Source organism: Callorhinchus milii, unplaced genomic scaffold (assembly GCF_018977255.1).
Source record: "Callorhinchus milii isolate IMCB2004 unplaced genomic scaffold, IMCB_Cmil_1.0 Scaffold5, whole genome shotgun sequence".
In the NCBI taxonomy this organism is placed as follows: Eukaryota; Metazoa; Chordata; class Chondrichthyes; order Chimaeriformes; family Callorhinchidae; genus Callorhinchus; species Callorhinchus milii.
Window position 1 is genome coordinate 42317512 of NW_024704746.1, and position 16486 is coordinate 42333997.

General features: G+C 43.0%; 1 protein-coding gene across 1 annotated transcript in view; it reads left to right on the forward strand.

Annotated features, from left to right (window-relative positions):
- The window catches only part of tes (testis derived transcript (3 LIM domains)), a 28148-nt gene extending 12442 nt beyond the window's left edge, over positions 1-15706 (forward strand). The window contains exons 3-7 of the mRNA XM_007894580.2: positions 1654-1906; positions 2666-2998; positions 13135-13350; positions 14102-14260; positions 15127-15706. Of these exons, the coding sequence (XP_007892771.1) occupies positions 1654-1906; positions 2666-2998; positions 13135-13350; positions 14102-14260; positions 15127-15318 (1153 nt within the window). The 3' untranslated portion in view covers positions 15319-15706. The remainder of the gene's footprint in view (positions 1-1653; positions 1907-2665; positions 2999-13134; positions 13351-14101; positions 14261-15126) is intronic.
- Positions 15707-16486: the final 780 nt, after the last annotated feature.

Consider the following 16486-nt stretch of genomic DNA (forward strand, 5'->3'; position numbering starts at 1 on the left):
AGCAACCACCCAGCCATTGACTCACAGTTCCTCAGAGCTACGTTGCACTGTGTTGTAACAAGCCCCTCTCTCTCTCTCTCTCTTTCCTCACCAGAAGCCTGTTTCTCCTCGCTGTTTATTGTGTTGCTGAGCAACCTGTTCAGACCTTACCATATTTAGAAAAATTAACCTGTTTGCTATCTCGGCTGAGCTTGCCTCTATTGTGTGCAGTACAGATGTTTCCTGCCTTTCCAGCCTTCAAAAGCCTCCTAAAAAGATCTATTTTACCATGATCTTTGAATCACTTATTCCCCTGCTTGATGTACAACATGACACTTTTGCACAGCTCTTTGAAATATTCTTTTTTTCCCGCTCCCCCTCAAAACAGCTGTCATTACTCCCCTCCTGAAAAGAACTGATCTCAATCCCTTCAACCTCGTGTACTACCGTCCCATTTCAAACCCGTTCCTTCCTGGCCAAAGCTCTGGAATGCGTTGTTGCAAACCAACTTCACTCACACCTGGCCCTCCATTCCCTACTTGAACCCCTCCAGTCCGCTTTCTGCCCAGTTCACAGCACAGAAACAGCGCTCGTCAAAGTAACAAAGAGCATCCACTCTCTCTGTGACCAGGGTTCCCCCTACCTCCTCATCCTCCTGGACCTCTTCGCTGCGTTCGATACAGTCGACCACGCCATCCTCCTCCACCACCTCTCCTCCCTCATCCACCTTAGTGGGACCGCACTTGCATGGTTTGAGTCCAACTTAACCAACCACTAGTACTTCATCTTGGCCAGTGGTTTTTCCTCTCGCCCCCACCTGGTCACCTGCGGCCACATCCTTGGCCCCCTACTTTTCCTCATTTGCATGCTCCCTCTCAGCGATGTCATCCACAGACATGGCGTGGACTACCACATGTAAGCGGATGACACGCAAATGTACTTTTCCTCCTCCAGCTGCGACTCCCGGTCTGCTAATGTCCTGTCAGGTTGTCTGAAGGACATTAAGGTATGGATGAGTGCAAACGTCCTGCAGCTGAACGTTGACAAGACGGAAGCCATACTCTTTGGCTCCCGCTAATGTCTTCTCACCTGCGGTTCAGACCTCCTCACCCTACCGGATCTCTCCCTCAGAATTACTGAACCCGTGAGCAAAATAGGGTCAGGTTCGATTCACAGCTATCCTGCGTACCCCACACCCGGTCCCTGGCCAGGACCGCTTTCCTCCACCTCCGCCACTTTGCTGCCTCCGTCCATACATCACTCCAAAAGCTGACGAAACCCTCGTCCATCACCTTCTGCCTTGACTACTCAAATGCCCTCCTCGCTGATCTTCCCTGCTCCACTATTCACAAAATTCAACAAATTCAAAACTCCGCTGCACGCATTCTCACCCGCACTAAAGAGCTCTGAGACGCCACCCTGCGTGGAGGCCACTTTATAAATGCAAGTTGTTGTTGTTGAAGCACTTTGATAGATTTTCAACATTGTAGCTGTTCTATCCAAATGCGGGGAATATTATTTATTAAGTCTGACTCGTTTCCCTGGTGGTGTGGAGATAGCCATCTCCTGACTGCGTAAGTGATTACGGCACAAAGCTGTGCAGTGCTAATAACAAACCAACAACGTACTAACCCACTTTCAGGCGAATTTGACACGACTCTTTTGAATTTACAGAAAGATCTGTCGTAATTGTAAGTGCGGCCAGGAAGAGCACGATGTCCAGAGCAGTACGGAGGATGACAAGAAAGTGGGCAAGCTTTTCGAGGACACTAAATACACCAGTCTCATCGCGAAGCTCAAGACCGATGGAGTCCCCGTCTACAAACGTAACGTAGTGACACTGACTAACCCCGTAGCGGCCAAGAAGGACGTGTCCTTCAAGACGGTCACGTACGAGTGGGCCCCACCTGTCCAGAGTCAGGCAGTGGTGAGTGTTTGGTCCAGAGGTCTTGTGCCTTTTCATGTTGAAATCTGTCAAGGCTGCTGCGATGAGTTATTTTTATCATAGACGACTGCAGAGTCGTAGCATTTCACAGCGCAGAAGGAGGCCATCTGTCCCATTGTGCCTGTGCCGGCTCTCTGAAGGAGCTCCCTCTTTATTCCCCTTAACAGAAACCCACTGCAAGCAGGGTTCAAGCCTGTGCAGTAAAATTTAATTGAAGTCTAAATCTGTGAATCCTCATATTGACAGTAGTTTTGTAACCCTATTTAAACTGCTGAACTTTAGATATTAATTCGGAAGTTTCAAGTTCCTTTCAGCCCTTCTATGCTGACCAACGCTGGTATTTGCATACTTCTAAAGAAAGTGTTAATCACTAGAGTGCATTTATTTTCTTAGAAAGAAATCCAAACATCTAACTGCATGCCATACTGTGAAAGTGTCCTTTTTTTACTGGTAACCTGTATGGGTTGGCTGTTTGCCAATACAACGCTGCTCAAATCACTCCAGCTGCAGACTTATCTTGTTGTTTTATCTAATGCTAGAAAATATTTTCCTTTGGAAATAAAATGTTTATGGATGGTTTGATGTACTTAATCTCCCAGAGTGACCATCAAACCAGTCCAGGTCGGATGAGATCGCTGGAACATTTTGTAGGCTCCTTTACTTAAAAAGGGAGCAGACTTTTTCTGAGTGAGTCACAAACTTGGATAGCTGTTAAAATTAAACTAATTCATTCCTCTGAAGGCTATGCGCTACATGGAACTACTACCAAAGGAGAAGCAACCAGTGGCTGGTTCCGAGGGAGCTCAGTATCGAAAAAAGCAGCTTGCCAAACAGTTGCCTGCTCACGATCAGGACCCTTCCAAGTGCCATGAGCTGTCTCCTCATGAGGTGAAACAGATGGAACAGTTTGTGAAGAAATACAAGAATGAGGCTCTCGGGGTTGGGGATGTCAAACTCCCGGATGAGCTGAAAGAGCAAGTCAAAGAAACCAGCAAAAGTCCAGGGGGTGAGAAGGGCACAGCAGCTGCTGTGGGTTCAATGGCTGCCCAAACAGGTCAACAGGGTGAAAAATATGTGAGTATTCAGTCCACAATCAATATGGCAAGCCTATTCACCCATGTTATCTCTTACTTGTTTTATAAAGGACTTAAATCGAGTCCCAGAACCAGTTTTATTTTTTTTAATGTAAGGTAAAATTTAAAATTATTCAGTACCCGCCAGGAATAGGTTTTTTAAAATGTAATGTTTTTATGTTGCAAAGTAGAAGTTTGAAAGTTGCTTAGAAGCCTAAAGGTTAAGTTTCCGTCACGGTGTGTCACTGATGCCCTGCTCATGAATCTAATCGATTTCAGTTATCTTTCCCCTTCCCACCCCCATCTTGGGAGCTAGGTCTTCGGATTGACCTTGAAAAAAGGGGAGGGAGGAAGTTGGAGGGACTCTGGGATGAAGTTCCAGAGATTGGGGGCAAAAGTGGATAAAATGGTCAGACCTCCACGTTCGGTGCAATGCTTTTGTAAATTAAATGTTAGTTACTTATTGAAACCAAGAAATGTGAAGGGAATGGGTCAAAGTTGAATGGAGTTTCTGCTAACATTTTGTTTTTCTCGCTGTCAACAATCCCTTTATTGTTGCATACAGTGGAACTTCAGGGGGTTTTGGACATAAGGAATGAATAATCTTGTCCACAGCCCTGGAGAAAGAGCACGTTAGGATGATAGTTCAAGCATCCCATCTAAACATCACCTTGCTAACACTTGCCGTTAACTAAAGAATGACATGCCTAGGAGTCACGAGAAGGCAGAGTTGTCTGAAAATCGTTAACTGGTGCTGGGCACTGGGAACAGTTGATCTCTTGCAACGCTTGAATTCAAGGATTATCGTTCTTGGGGCCCGTCTGTTTGTTTAGATAGATGATAAAGATCCATGGCACTATTGGAAAAGAGAAGGGAGTTTCTCCTGGTGTTCTGGCCAACAATTCCCCAAATAAAATTTGTCATGCCTGTATGTAGGACGTTGCAGATTGATTGCTGTGTTTGCCCAGAACACGTACAGTCACTGCACTTCACAGTGAAATCCATTTTGGGACATCCTCCTGAAATGTGCAATACCAAATGTAAGAATTATCAATATTATCTATGACAATGCAATCTTTTTTTTCTTTCGAGTGAAGCACAGTCAGTTACCCAGCAGTAGATAATAATAATCCTTGCATTTGATATAGCGCTTTTCACGTCGGGAGGACGTCCCAAAGCGCTTCACAGAACACACTGTAAAGTGAATTGACTGTATATTTGTGGGCGAATGCGGCAGCCAATTGCGCACAGCAATGTCCCACAAACAGTCGTAGATTGAAAATGACCATTATTGCTTTGTTTTTTTTGGAGGGATTATTATTAGGCATGTGGAGTAAGGAAACTTGCCCAAGGTTTCGCCCTGACCTGCCTGGAATTGAACTCAGGTCTCTCACTTGCAAAGCGAGCGCTCTAACCACTGAACTACAGGACTCCACAAATCTGGTAGATCTGTACCAACAACAATAATAAACACCCTGCTAGGAGATAAATCTCATTACTCAGTACCATAACAATCCATTTGGTATGATTCAGCAGTTGGTCCCAGTAATCCAAACTAACCATGACATTTGGCTCAGTCCGCATACTAAAATTCCATTTTTATATATGGGCCATTTTCGGATTCAGTTCCTGCAGTCTCCTGTGAGCTGCTTCCCTCAACACTGCATGTTCAGAGTGTGGCAGCTGGCAGCTGTTTGCAGGTTAAGCTCCGCAGAAGCCCATGCTTATCAACTCACTTACCACAAGTGATGGTGTTTGCAAAGAAAACCATAACCATAACTGGGGATAACTATACCAGGATTACACTGAGCAGTATGAATCCCAGAAGCCAGAAGGTTAGTTCCTACTCCACTTTTTGATGGTGAATTAGACTGTTTGTGTGTTTATGCTCGGTATCTTTTAATATTGGTATTGTTTTTATTATTTGTTCAGATAGGAATCCTAAACGGAATTAAGAATGTTTTCATATTGACTGTGTATTGCACGACATACGACTTTCACTTTCCCAGGAATAAAGGCACAAGAGATTCTGAACAAGACACTTTTTGATGTCTGCTGCTGTCAGTGCTTGTTGTGCAGCTATTTCCCTTGCTGCGCTCTGAAGCTGGGAGGGGGAGTGGGAAGGGGAGATGTTTCCACACAATTTGTTTGGACCACCCATCAAGGGTTTGTCACCCTGGGTGGCTCTTAGATTGAGGTTAACCAACAGGACCACAATTTCATTTTGCTTTAAAAACAAACCCTTGCAAAGATTTAAAATGGATTTTTTTTTAAATTACCAATTGTTCTGGGTGGTTTTCGTTCGAAGTGCCGGTGGCACTGGATGTATCGCAAGGAAATTACTGAGGTATTCTGTGAAAGTCACTATTCTTTAATAAAGGATAATTGATAGTGAGAAGCCCAGAGATGTTCATTCAGCTCCTGTATATTGCCCAATCAGAAACATTTCCAAGCCAGTATCTCCAAGAAAATAATTCACTATTTAGCCGATAAGTGCATGTAAAGATAGATAAATAGACGAAACAATATGATGGGGGAAATGTCGGCAGTTTTGTAATTATTTTATTTCAGATGTTTTGGCGAAATGGTTTAATGTCTTTTCTATTCCTGAATACATAGAAGGATGAAGCATTTCACTGAGTTCATAATGGCAATTTCAAACCTTGTCCATTAAGCATGAGACAATGGAGTGAGGGCTTGTTTTACATTCATAGCTGTGCAAAAACTAAAGGTTACATATAGAGTTACATAGAGTGCTATGTCACGGAAACAGGCCTTCTAGCTCATCTAGACATGCCCAATGTTCATACACGAGCCACCTATTCCACTCTCATCCCATATCCCTTATGCAAACATCAAATCTTCACTTAAATGCATTGATTCTTTTTGCTTCAACCACAGCTTCTGGTCGTCATGTAAAGATATGTATGTCGTTCTCGGGCAGTGTAATGTTACCTGGCCTTTTCACTAAGAACACTTAAGAGTTGCAGTTGATTCACAATGTGCAAACAATTGGAACTAGAGAGTATTCAAGTGTCAGGCGTAGTCTCCCTAACTTCATTTGGACAGCAAATTCACATCCGACTTATGTGAAGCTGGATTATAGTGGGAGGGTGCTGGCATTTGGTGGGAATTCAAGGTCAATGGTGTCTGAATGGAAATTCAGTTTTGGACATGTCTAGGTACCTGCAGGCCCGGTGTTACCTTTCTGTGTGAAGAGATCAACAACATATAACCCAAGTTATTATAGAAATTTCATGCATGGGTTGCAAGAATATCTGCATACCTTCAGCAAAAAGAGTAAAATCTGCGCAGTTCCTCTCTGACAATGATGTGCATAAGGAACTGTGAGGTAGACTGCTGTTCCCAGTTGATTTTCCTGCCAGCAATTTTACTTTTGAAACCTGGGACCGTTCCGTCAAAAAGGAGGACATTCATTGTTAGAAATGATCCTGCAATTTTTAAATGATTTGCATTTTTTATGTTAAAAAAAATTACAAGACATTCGGTGCTAACTTTTTTTTCCTTTTATTTTTTTTAATTCCTCCCACATACAAGAAAGTTAGCCCTGAGTAATACTCTGTTAACTCTCTAGGTGAAGACCCATACAACATACACTGGTCTCTGTAATGCTTCTGGTTTTATGGGGTGAGGGGGGTGGGAGAAAGATTTCTGAAAACATATTTTTTCTCCAGCATTGTGCTGAAAACCAATGTTTGTGGGCTGCCTTTTATTTATAGGGTAAATCACTTAACATGCATATATACAGCAATCGAGCCATGTTTTTCTCCCGAGAGGAGGGTGGGGTTTTGGAAACCAATTGAACGTGATCTCTACCCAGATACCTTCTGGCCTAATGGAAACGAAAGGTTGAAGAATCAGGGTGAGGTGAGGAAGGTGACTGCTTTGAGCACATCTTTTTTGTTTTGAGCACCTCGTCAGTTTTGTTACCTTTTTAACATCGAACATTTTGTGGCTGTGAAATCCGAGATCTGAATCAGCAAACTGGGTTTGTTGAGTGTCCTTTTATAGTTATGAAATCAGTCTGCCAAAGCCCAGTATTTGGGGATGCTGCAGGAAGAATGTTATGTTTGTACAAATAGAGAAATAAATCCCCACTGCCGTTGGCCAGCGTGTAAGAAAACTGGGTTTAACTCTTGGAGGGCTGCAGTCTTGTGTTCCTGCAGCCAAGGGAGCTATCCCTGAGTGCTTGAGATGTCCTCCTGACGTGAAAGGTTCTACATAAATTTAAATTGCATTATACCTTTAGAGAATTTTTTTTTGGTGGGGAGGAGAGTGCCCCTTATTTCTGTTTGCTAGCATCTGGAGAAGGAAGTTTCTTCTGGTGTCTTGATCAATAATCCCCCAAATAAAAATGCTCCTTCACTCCATGGCTGATTGTGGGTCATTGCCAGGCCAAATTGGCTGCCACATCCTCCCACAAGATTTGCAGTCACTCCACTTTGCTGGGTATCCTCTTAGGCGCTTTGCAACGTACTCTTGAAGTGAACGACTGATGCAAGGATTATAATTAATTTATGAACAATCTGCTGCTCTCTTCATGTGTGATGGTGATCAGATTGAAATGTGATAAACTGAAATTGGCCATTTCTCTATAAGCTGTGATCACTGCTGCTCCACTTCTGTTGACAACCAAGCTTCAACTTTGTTGCCCCCGGGTGCTCTCCCTGCATCCACACTATGTTAAATTCCAAGCTCACCTTTCTGTCTCTTAGTCCAACTCATCTTGATAGAGGTGTTCAAAATAATCAACAGAGTAATTGGGCTGAATGGCTTGTTTCCATGCTGTAATGTTCTGTAAGGTGGAGGTCAATAGGTTTGTTCTACTTGTTGGTGAGTCCAAAACGAGGGGATATAAGTATAAGAGAGCCATTAGCAGATGTAAAAGGAACTTTAGGAGGAATTTGGATGGTGAGAATGGGGAACTCACTGCCAGAAGTGGTGTTTGAAGGATAAAAAGATCAACGTATTCAAGAGGAAACTTGATGCATACATGAGAGTGAAGGGAAAAGAGGAGTTTAGGAGGGTGAGGACTCGTGTGGAATATAAACACCGGCATTGTAGTAGGACCAGATGGCCGATTGTGCTATAACATCCTATATAATCCTTTATTAGGAGTTTAAGCTTCCGCAACTCCTTAAACGTTCCCTTCTTCATACAATCTACAGGCTTAACAAACCTCAAGCTTGATATTACCTAACATTTGTTGTTCCTCTGATTCTCTGTCGTTCTTCTCAACTTTGGTGATGTTGTCCACTGTGGCTCAGAAATATTAGTTCAATGGAAGGATTCTAGTGCTATAAAGCTGAAGCCAGATTTAAATGACGAGCTTCACTTTGGAGAATATGAGCAACATCGTTTTAGGGGTGTTTTGGGGGTCGCAGAGAATAAAATTTACACTTTATAGCAATTATCTTTCAAGTATTTGAGGCATTATATCAAATGCAAAGATTATCAATACCATTAATGCAAGAAACTGAGATTCTAACTAATTTATTCATGAATTCTTCCCAATTGCCCATAGTTTGTAAAGTCTTTGTTTAGCTCTTTGAAAATGGATTGAATTGAAGGGTAGAACATATTTTCCTGATTGGGAGCTTTTCTTAAGAGGGGAGGGAGAGAAGAGTAGTTGTAAAAAGGCTGTATATTTTAAGCACATTTACTGTGGCGGTTTAAATAGAAGTCCCTATCACTACCTTCAAAGTATCTAAGCACAGGCAATAAACACCAGAAAATGCCAGCATCATACATCACTTACAACACACAGTCACTACACGTTATACTACATCCTTTGAGATGTCCTCCCAATGTGAAAGATGCTATATCAGATCTAAGCAAAAGGAAGATGCCCGATTCATTGTTAGAAATGATCCTCCAATTTTTAAATAATTTGCGTTATTTATTATAATGTTTAAAAAAAATTACAAGACTATGAATTACAAGAATTTTTAAAAGCAAGCCCTAAATAATGCTCTGTTAACTCTCCAGGTTATAGACCCATGAAGACGAGCACACACACGCTCCCCAGGCATTTCCCTACCTCTCCGACCTCCTCACTCCCCAATCCACCCTCCAGCGCCTCCACTTGACTGGCACCAGACTCCTTCCTGCTTGTCCCTCGTGTCCTCTGCTCCAACATTGGAGGTCGTGCATTCAGCCACTATGGCCCGAAACTCTGGAACACTCTCCCTCAATCCCTCCGCCTTGCCTTCTCTCCCCTTTCTCAAGTCCCACCTGAAGACCTTCCTTTTCAACCGTGCTTACTGTCACCTTCCTTTCGCCCCTCCCCGCACCCCCCCCCCCCCCGGCCCAGCTGTTACGCACTCAGAGACGTTACCCTGCGTGGAAAGCGCTATATAAGAGCAAATTGTTGTTGTGTGTGGATAAATTGGCAGCTGCAATCACACAGTCACTACACTTTCCAGTAAAATCCTGTGAATTGCTTTGAGATATGCTGACAAGATGATAGACCGACCCTATATTAAGCTCAAGAATTGTTGTTATTATCCCAAGACACTTTTTTTAAAAAAAGACAAACTAGGAAGGAATAAGGAGTACTTTGGAAAATGAGGTGTAATTTATAATGAACGAATGATTAACTTTGTACCTGCCCCACCCAAGGCTGTGCCTAAACATGAAGTTTCAACCAGAGATATCTCTCCACAGCACCTCTTGGAAGCTCAGCTTTGGTACGAATCCAGTGAAGCATTTTTGAGCGATTGAGCCAACCGTGTTTATTGCCAGATCCGCAAACAAGCTCTCAACATTCCCATGTTTAGATGGGCTTGAAAATGCACAGGGCATTTGGGAACCAGGATCTGTGCGCAGTTCAACTAACTCTGCGAAGCTAGAGGTCGTGATAAGGAAAAGGAATCTGAATTTGTTTGGAGCTGAAATGTAGTGGTGTGGATTTATTTTCACAAACATTTTGAGATTTGTTTTAAAATGAAAGAAAATAAATGCTGTGATTGTTCTTATTTGCTTTCAATCAAAGCATTTCTTTTATGAAAATAAATGACTACGCAGTTACACGTCTACAAGGAAGGGTACTGGTGGTAACCCCCCTTTTGGTAGAAATGTAAAGCGGTTTGAGACGTCATCTGGATGCGAAAAGCGCAATATGTATGTAAGTTGTATCGTGGGTAGTGCTGGGTATTGGACCAACCAAAAGGGCGGAAGTGCAAAGAAATTATGTGCCTTATAGGCAAGTGCCTTAAAAAAGCGTAACACAATGTACATTTGTGTAGCGCCTTTCACGTTGTGAGGATGTTCTCAAAACGCATACTGAGCAATAAGGCAATAACCGAATGTGAGAGGAGTTTCAGGGTCCAAACCACAGACTCAAGTTATAACTAGCACTTCCCACACGAATGAATGTGACGAGGCTGAAGGTTGGTAGTAGAAATGGAACAGAACGTTTTGTGTCGAAAAATTATGGTTTAAAATCTGGGGTTGAGGGAAAGATTATGTCATGTCTAGCAGGCTTTACAACAGGCTGGCCCTCGGCCCGCTCTATGATTTTTGACATATTCAGAATCGCATCCTTTAATCGTTTAATCCACCTTTTGGTGGAAATGTAAAGCAATGGACAGATCGAACACAATCTCCACTACCTTTGAGCTGATATGGAGGTGGCGCGGAATCCAGAATTAAAGTCCATATTCTGGTAGTGCTTAATATTGAACCTAGCTCTTGGAAGAGCAATTTTAGATAGTTCTGACCAACAGCCAGCAGAGGGTGAGCTTCACTCGCTTTCTCACAATCAGGAATTCCAACACAGTCCACTGCATTCCCAACAAATGGGAATAGCTGAAATATTTGTTCAGTGAGTAGAAAATGAAAGGCACAAAGTATTTTCGATCCCCACCCTTTGCAGTTTTTTTTAAACTATAAAATAGAGAACTTATTTGTCACAACTTGTCACATTCCGAGCTCCTTGCAGTCCTGTGAAGTGAGACTGTTCGGCAGAACCTAGAAAATGGACATTTGCAAAAATATTCATTTACGCAGTGAACGCCCTTGCTCACATTTTCCAAGAATTGATTTTTTTCCCCCGAAGCTGTGTTTTATTTTATTAATCCATCATCTTGCATTTATAGAGTGCCCCTCACGTTTAATATATAGAGTCTGGAGTGCTGCACAGTGGCAATGTTGGAGCCCAAGCAAGGGAAAAGGAGGAGGGGAACATGATCCTAGGCGCAGTCAAAGAGATGGGTTTTCAGGTGGGATTTAAAGATAGAGGGGGTGAGGAGGAGAGATTGAAGCAGTGAGTTCCAAAGCATTATGACCTTATTTTTCTTTGCTTCAGTGGAAACTGGTCATTCCTTTTAACAGGAACTGCCTGCCCTGGGATTTGCATTGACCACATTGTTTCCCTTATTTTCTTAGCCGTTAGCCCTTGAACATGGGAAAAGAAATTCATCATCAACACACTTGAGAGAACGTCTAAAAATAGTGAACTGCTCAGTTCCCATACCCTGTTTTTAATAGGTTTTAATGTTTTTTTCTAACTCCTTGTAAAGCAATACATCATTAATTCATTTGACTTTTCGTATGCTTAGTTGATAAAGGATGCTGAATTTTTAATAATTTTTTTCCACTGGAAGGAAATCAAAAGTTGTTGAGTGTTGGTTTAAAACTGTTGATCACCAGTTTCTTGGAATAAAAAAGCTAAAGCTTGACGCTGGTATAAGGTTTTCCCTCTGTTGAAAGCAGATACTCATCAGAGAAAACCAAGACTATTTAAAATTGCTTCAAAGAATTTCCCTTTTTGTGGTTAGAGCAGTCCCTCTTATATCAGTTTAATACTCTATTATTTGGGCTATTTCGCTTGCACACTTTCTGACTGTATGCTACCAGCACTTTGTGAATGCTCTCAAAGACTACAGTATGAAGGATTCTCCTGTGTTGCGGTAATAATAAAATAAATAATAATGATTGCATTTGATAGAGCGCCTTATCACATCATCGAGACGTTTCAAAGCGATTCACAGTAAAGTGGTTTGACGGTGTACTTTGGGGTGCGAAATGTGGCAGCCAGTTTCGCACAGCAATGTCCCACAAACAAGCATTGCAGTGAGTGGGCCAATTTTATTTGGTGTATTGTCGGCAAAAACACCAGGAGAAACCCCCTTCTCTTTTTGAATCCTGCCATGGGATCTTTAATGTCCACCAGTACAGGCAGACTGGACCTCGATTTAATGTCTCATACAAAGATACCTTGTATCTTAGTTTTTTTTTAACCCAAGCACATGACAATTTTACAATCTAAGGTGATTGTGCAATTTACATTTGACTGCCTCTCATGGTTTCTTGGGTCACTAGTTCTCTATTTTACTTGTTGAGCACGTGGCGTCACTCAAGCTGGTGAGGATTAGAACCATAGAGCTGTAAATATTTACAGTGCAGTAAGAGGCCATCCAGCCTATCGTGTCTGTGCCACTTCTCTCAAGAGCAGTCCTTTCAGTCCCACTTGCCTGCCCTTTCCCCATAACACTGTAGCTGACTCTTTTAAAGGTATTTGTCTAGTTCCCAATATGGATTTTGCCTCACCACCAGTCCTAGCAGGGCATTCCATATTCTAACTGTTGTGATCATAAAAACATTTCTCCTAACCTCCTCATTTTGCTCATTTACTAACTATCTTAATTTGATGCCCTCGAGTTACTGATTCACTGACCAGTGAAAATAATTTTAAAGTCCTTTATCAGGTCATCCCTCAACCTGCTTTGTTCCAGTGAAAAAAATCCCAGTTCTTCCACTCTCCGCTCATAGGCAAACCAATAAATCTCCAGAGCTGGTGAGGATTATCATGTGGCATCGTGAGAGCTGGTGAAGATTAGGTCAGTTGGGCACAGTGTGTGATGCACTGTGACCGAACAGCCGGTTTTACTATCTGTGAGCGCTCAAGAATTTGAACAGCGAAGACGGCTACGTATTAAAAACAAAATGGGGATTGTAACACAGTTTGTACAGTGTTTGGTAACTTGCTTCGTGATTGAGTGACTTGGTTTATAACCACGTCTGTAAGGTTCTCAGACTTCAACAATTTGTTCCAGAGCATCCCGTTTGTCAATGATTAAAAGGCCACATTTGTGTGTGTGTGTGTTTTTTCAGGCGTGCTTCCGGTGCAAGCTGAACATGAAGGAGGGTGACCCGGCTGTGTATGCAGAGCGTGCTGGCTACGACAAGCTCTGGCATCCCTCGTGTTTCATCTGCTGCGTCTGCAGCGAGCTGCTTGTGGACATGATCTACTTTTGGAAGAAAGGCAAGCTGTACTGTGGCCGTCACTACTGCGACAGCGAGAAGCCGCGTTGTGCCGGCTGCGACGAGGTAGGCAAAAGCTTTATGTTAAACCTTGACTGTAGCTCACTGGATTAATTGATGCTGCGGGGTTTACTCTTGAGAACAGTGGTCAACTTCATTTGAGCTGGGGAGATGGGGCGGGTTAGATGGGTCTTTGGCGCACGCAAAACCACATCATTAAGCTCAAGAGTATCCAAACCAAACTGAGTTCCGTGTTTACCACCTTCACATGGAAATTTCCCTTCGTTTGGAATAGAGTATTAGTCTTTCCCCAAAGAGATGCACTCTGTTTACCTAATTCTGGCAGGTATTAATCTTGACAGTGTATCTTGACAGTGACTACGTGTAGGAGATTCAATGGCAAGTTATGCAGTTTTAGCTGATTAACTCCAGCAGCTACCCCAACACACACTCTGGGTCTTCGGTCTCCCCAGGGAAAGAGGGCATAATTCCATTCCAGAGATGGGAATTTCCGTGTGTGGGTGGCATACGTATGTGTAACTCTGCCTGATTTGGATACTCTTAACCGTGGTGATGGGTTCCTGCATGTGTCCAGACGCGGCTGACCTCCAAAATAATTCTTATTGCACTGCTGTATTATTTGCATTCAGTAATATTATGCTGCTCGTTGCATCTGAGCAGCTGTGTGTTCCACCACTTGCACTGTGTGTGTTTATCTTGAAAAGCTGACGAACGTTTGTGGCTGTGACCATGTATTCGTTGAAGTATGGCTTCTGGAAGCTCATGGATATCCCTGATATTTACCTCTTCTCCTCAGTTGATATTTAGCAACGAGTACACCCAAGCTGAGAACCAGAACTGGCATCTGAAGCACTTCTGCTGTTTTGAATGCGACTGCGTCCTCGCTGGGGAGATTTATGTGATGGTGAACGAGAAACCGGTCTGCAAACCATGCTATGTGAAGCTTCACGCTGCGGTAATGTATCCGGCGAGAACATCTCCTGTCCCCGACTGGGAGGTTACAAAGCTGAAAATGCTCATTTGGATTTGGCAGTTTGATCCCACCCTTGGGCTTTTAGTTATTCTTTGAGAAGGAATATCATCCTATTCTTTACTAAAAACGCAGCTGCCGTAACTATTTATGTCAATGGATTCATTGACTGTCCCCAGTGTATTAGAAATGTAGAACTTAATGTACTTATGTTTATATATAGTCAAAGAAGGGGTGTTGAAGCTAATCCAAACTTCTTGTAACCAAACGGCCAGCTAGCCATGTGGCAATGCTTTCCTCGTATTTTACCTAAATGAGGAGATTAGGCTGGGGGGCGTGCCGGCTGTTCACTGTTCATGTGGAGCCACAAAACTGCCTCACTCTCTTGAGTTATTATTCCCCAGGCAATTTATTCATAATAATAATCCTTGCATTGTTCCATTTCATAGCAGGAGAACATCTCAAAGCTCTTTACATGATTTACTGTAAAGTGTACTGTCTGTATTTCGTAGGCAAATGCGGCAGCCAAATCGGGTACAGCAATGTCCCAATAATAGCCTTTGAATGAATGGCCAATTTTATCTGAGGGATTTTTGGCCAGAAACAGTGTTGGCCATTGTTCAATAAGACAAGGGAGAAAACATGAGATCTTATTATCCACTTGAACAGACGGGACTTCGGTTTTGAGGTGTCTCAGCAATGTGATAAGGCGCTACACCAAACACAGGATTATTGTTGTTGTAGATTTAGCTCTGCTTAAAGCCAAATCTGTTGGTGCTTCTGATGTGCATTTTCGAGAGAGACAAAATGAAAGTTTGTATACTGAAAGCTGCTCAATCTCTTGTCTGCAGGTGTGCCAGGGTTGTCACAACACCATTGATCCAGAGGCACAGCGGGTTTCGTATGGCACTTATAATTGGCACGCCTCCTCCGAGTGTTTCCTCTGCTCCTGCTGCAGTAAGTGCCTGGTCGGTCAGAAGTTCATGCCAGTGGAAGGGATGGTTTTCTGCTCGGTGGACTGCAAGAAGAAGCTGACATCTTAAACAATCCCAGCGACCCGCAGTGTAAAAGATTGCTTTTCTTCCAGTGTCCATCCGGAGCCGGGCATCGCATTGATGTGAAATGAAAAGGAAATGTTCTTTTGATGCAAAGATGAGGAGATGCGAAAATGAACAAGGTTTTTGCTTTGGGAATGTTGCATAATAATAAACAAATGCATCACGTACACCTTATTACAGTACAAAATCCTGTGCTATTGGCGTTCACATTCTGTACTTAAACCGTGTTGCTGTGCTCTGAAAAGAAATGTTTGAAATGGGAATTACTGAAATGCCAGCCCTTAATGATGTATCCTTTTCGTACTCCGAAACACCCTCAACTTTCAGAAGTGTACTTCACAGTGCTTAAAAATAAAATTTCTTTTAATCTCCATTGTTCCCAAAGTAATACCGAGTAATTTGAATGTGTGTGTTTCTGTTAGGCATCGCGGGAGTTCAGACACAGAATACAATCGGGCCTTATTGCAATGCACTCCATCATAGTGTGCATCTGTAGATGTATAATACAGTAAAGATTTACAGTTATATAGTGCTTTTTAGGTCAAGAGATCATCCCAAGTGCTGAATAGTCTTGACTTGGCATCTGAGCTTGGAGCGGGAGACAAGGGGAGCGGGGAAGTGAAAGATGACCAAAAGTGTGGTCAAAGAGCTATGTCTTGAAATGGACGTTGAACCAGGAGAGGGAGCGAACTGGAGGGACACAGGGATGGAGTTCCAGAGAGTGGCAGCAAAGAGGCTGAAAGACTAGCTAGTTACGCTGTGGATACTGTACTTTGACCGCCAACTGGCTGTCTTACAAAGTCTGTAGGCGTAGAGGGCCTCCAGGGTCTGGTCGCATCTCACAACAGCCACAAGCGCTTGTGAAAGTGGTTGCCAGCTTCCAAGCAGCCATCTGACTGGAAAGCGCTGAGTGGTGGCCATTTTTACAGCGTGCGTCATTATATTGCAGGGTTTACATTTACTGGCCCAAACCACTGTGTTACAACAATGTCTAACCAGACCTGTGTAACATTCTGGTATCTGACCATCGGGCTAATGAAGAGCACGGTGCAATTGAAAAGAGTGGCCTTATTTTAGCTGCTTGCTGCTTTCCGCACCCTATACTGCATTTGGACACCTGCCATCTGGAAATCCCAAAACCTGTTATTTTATT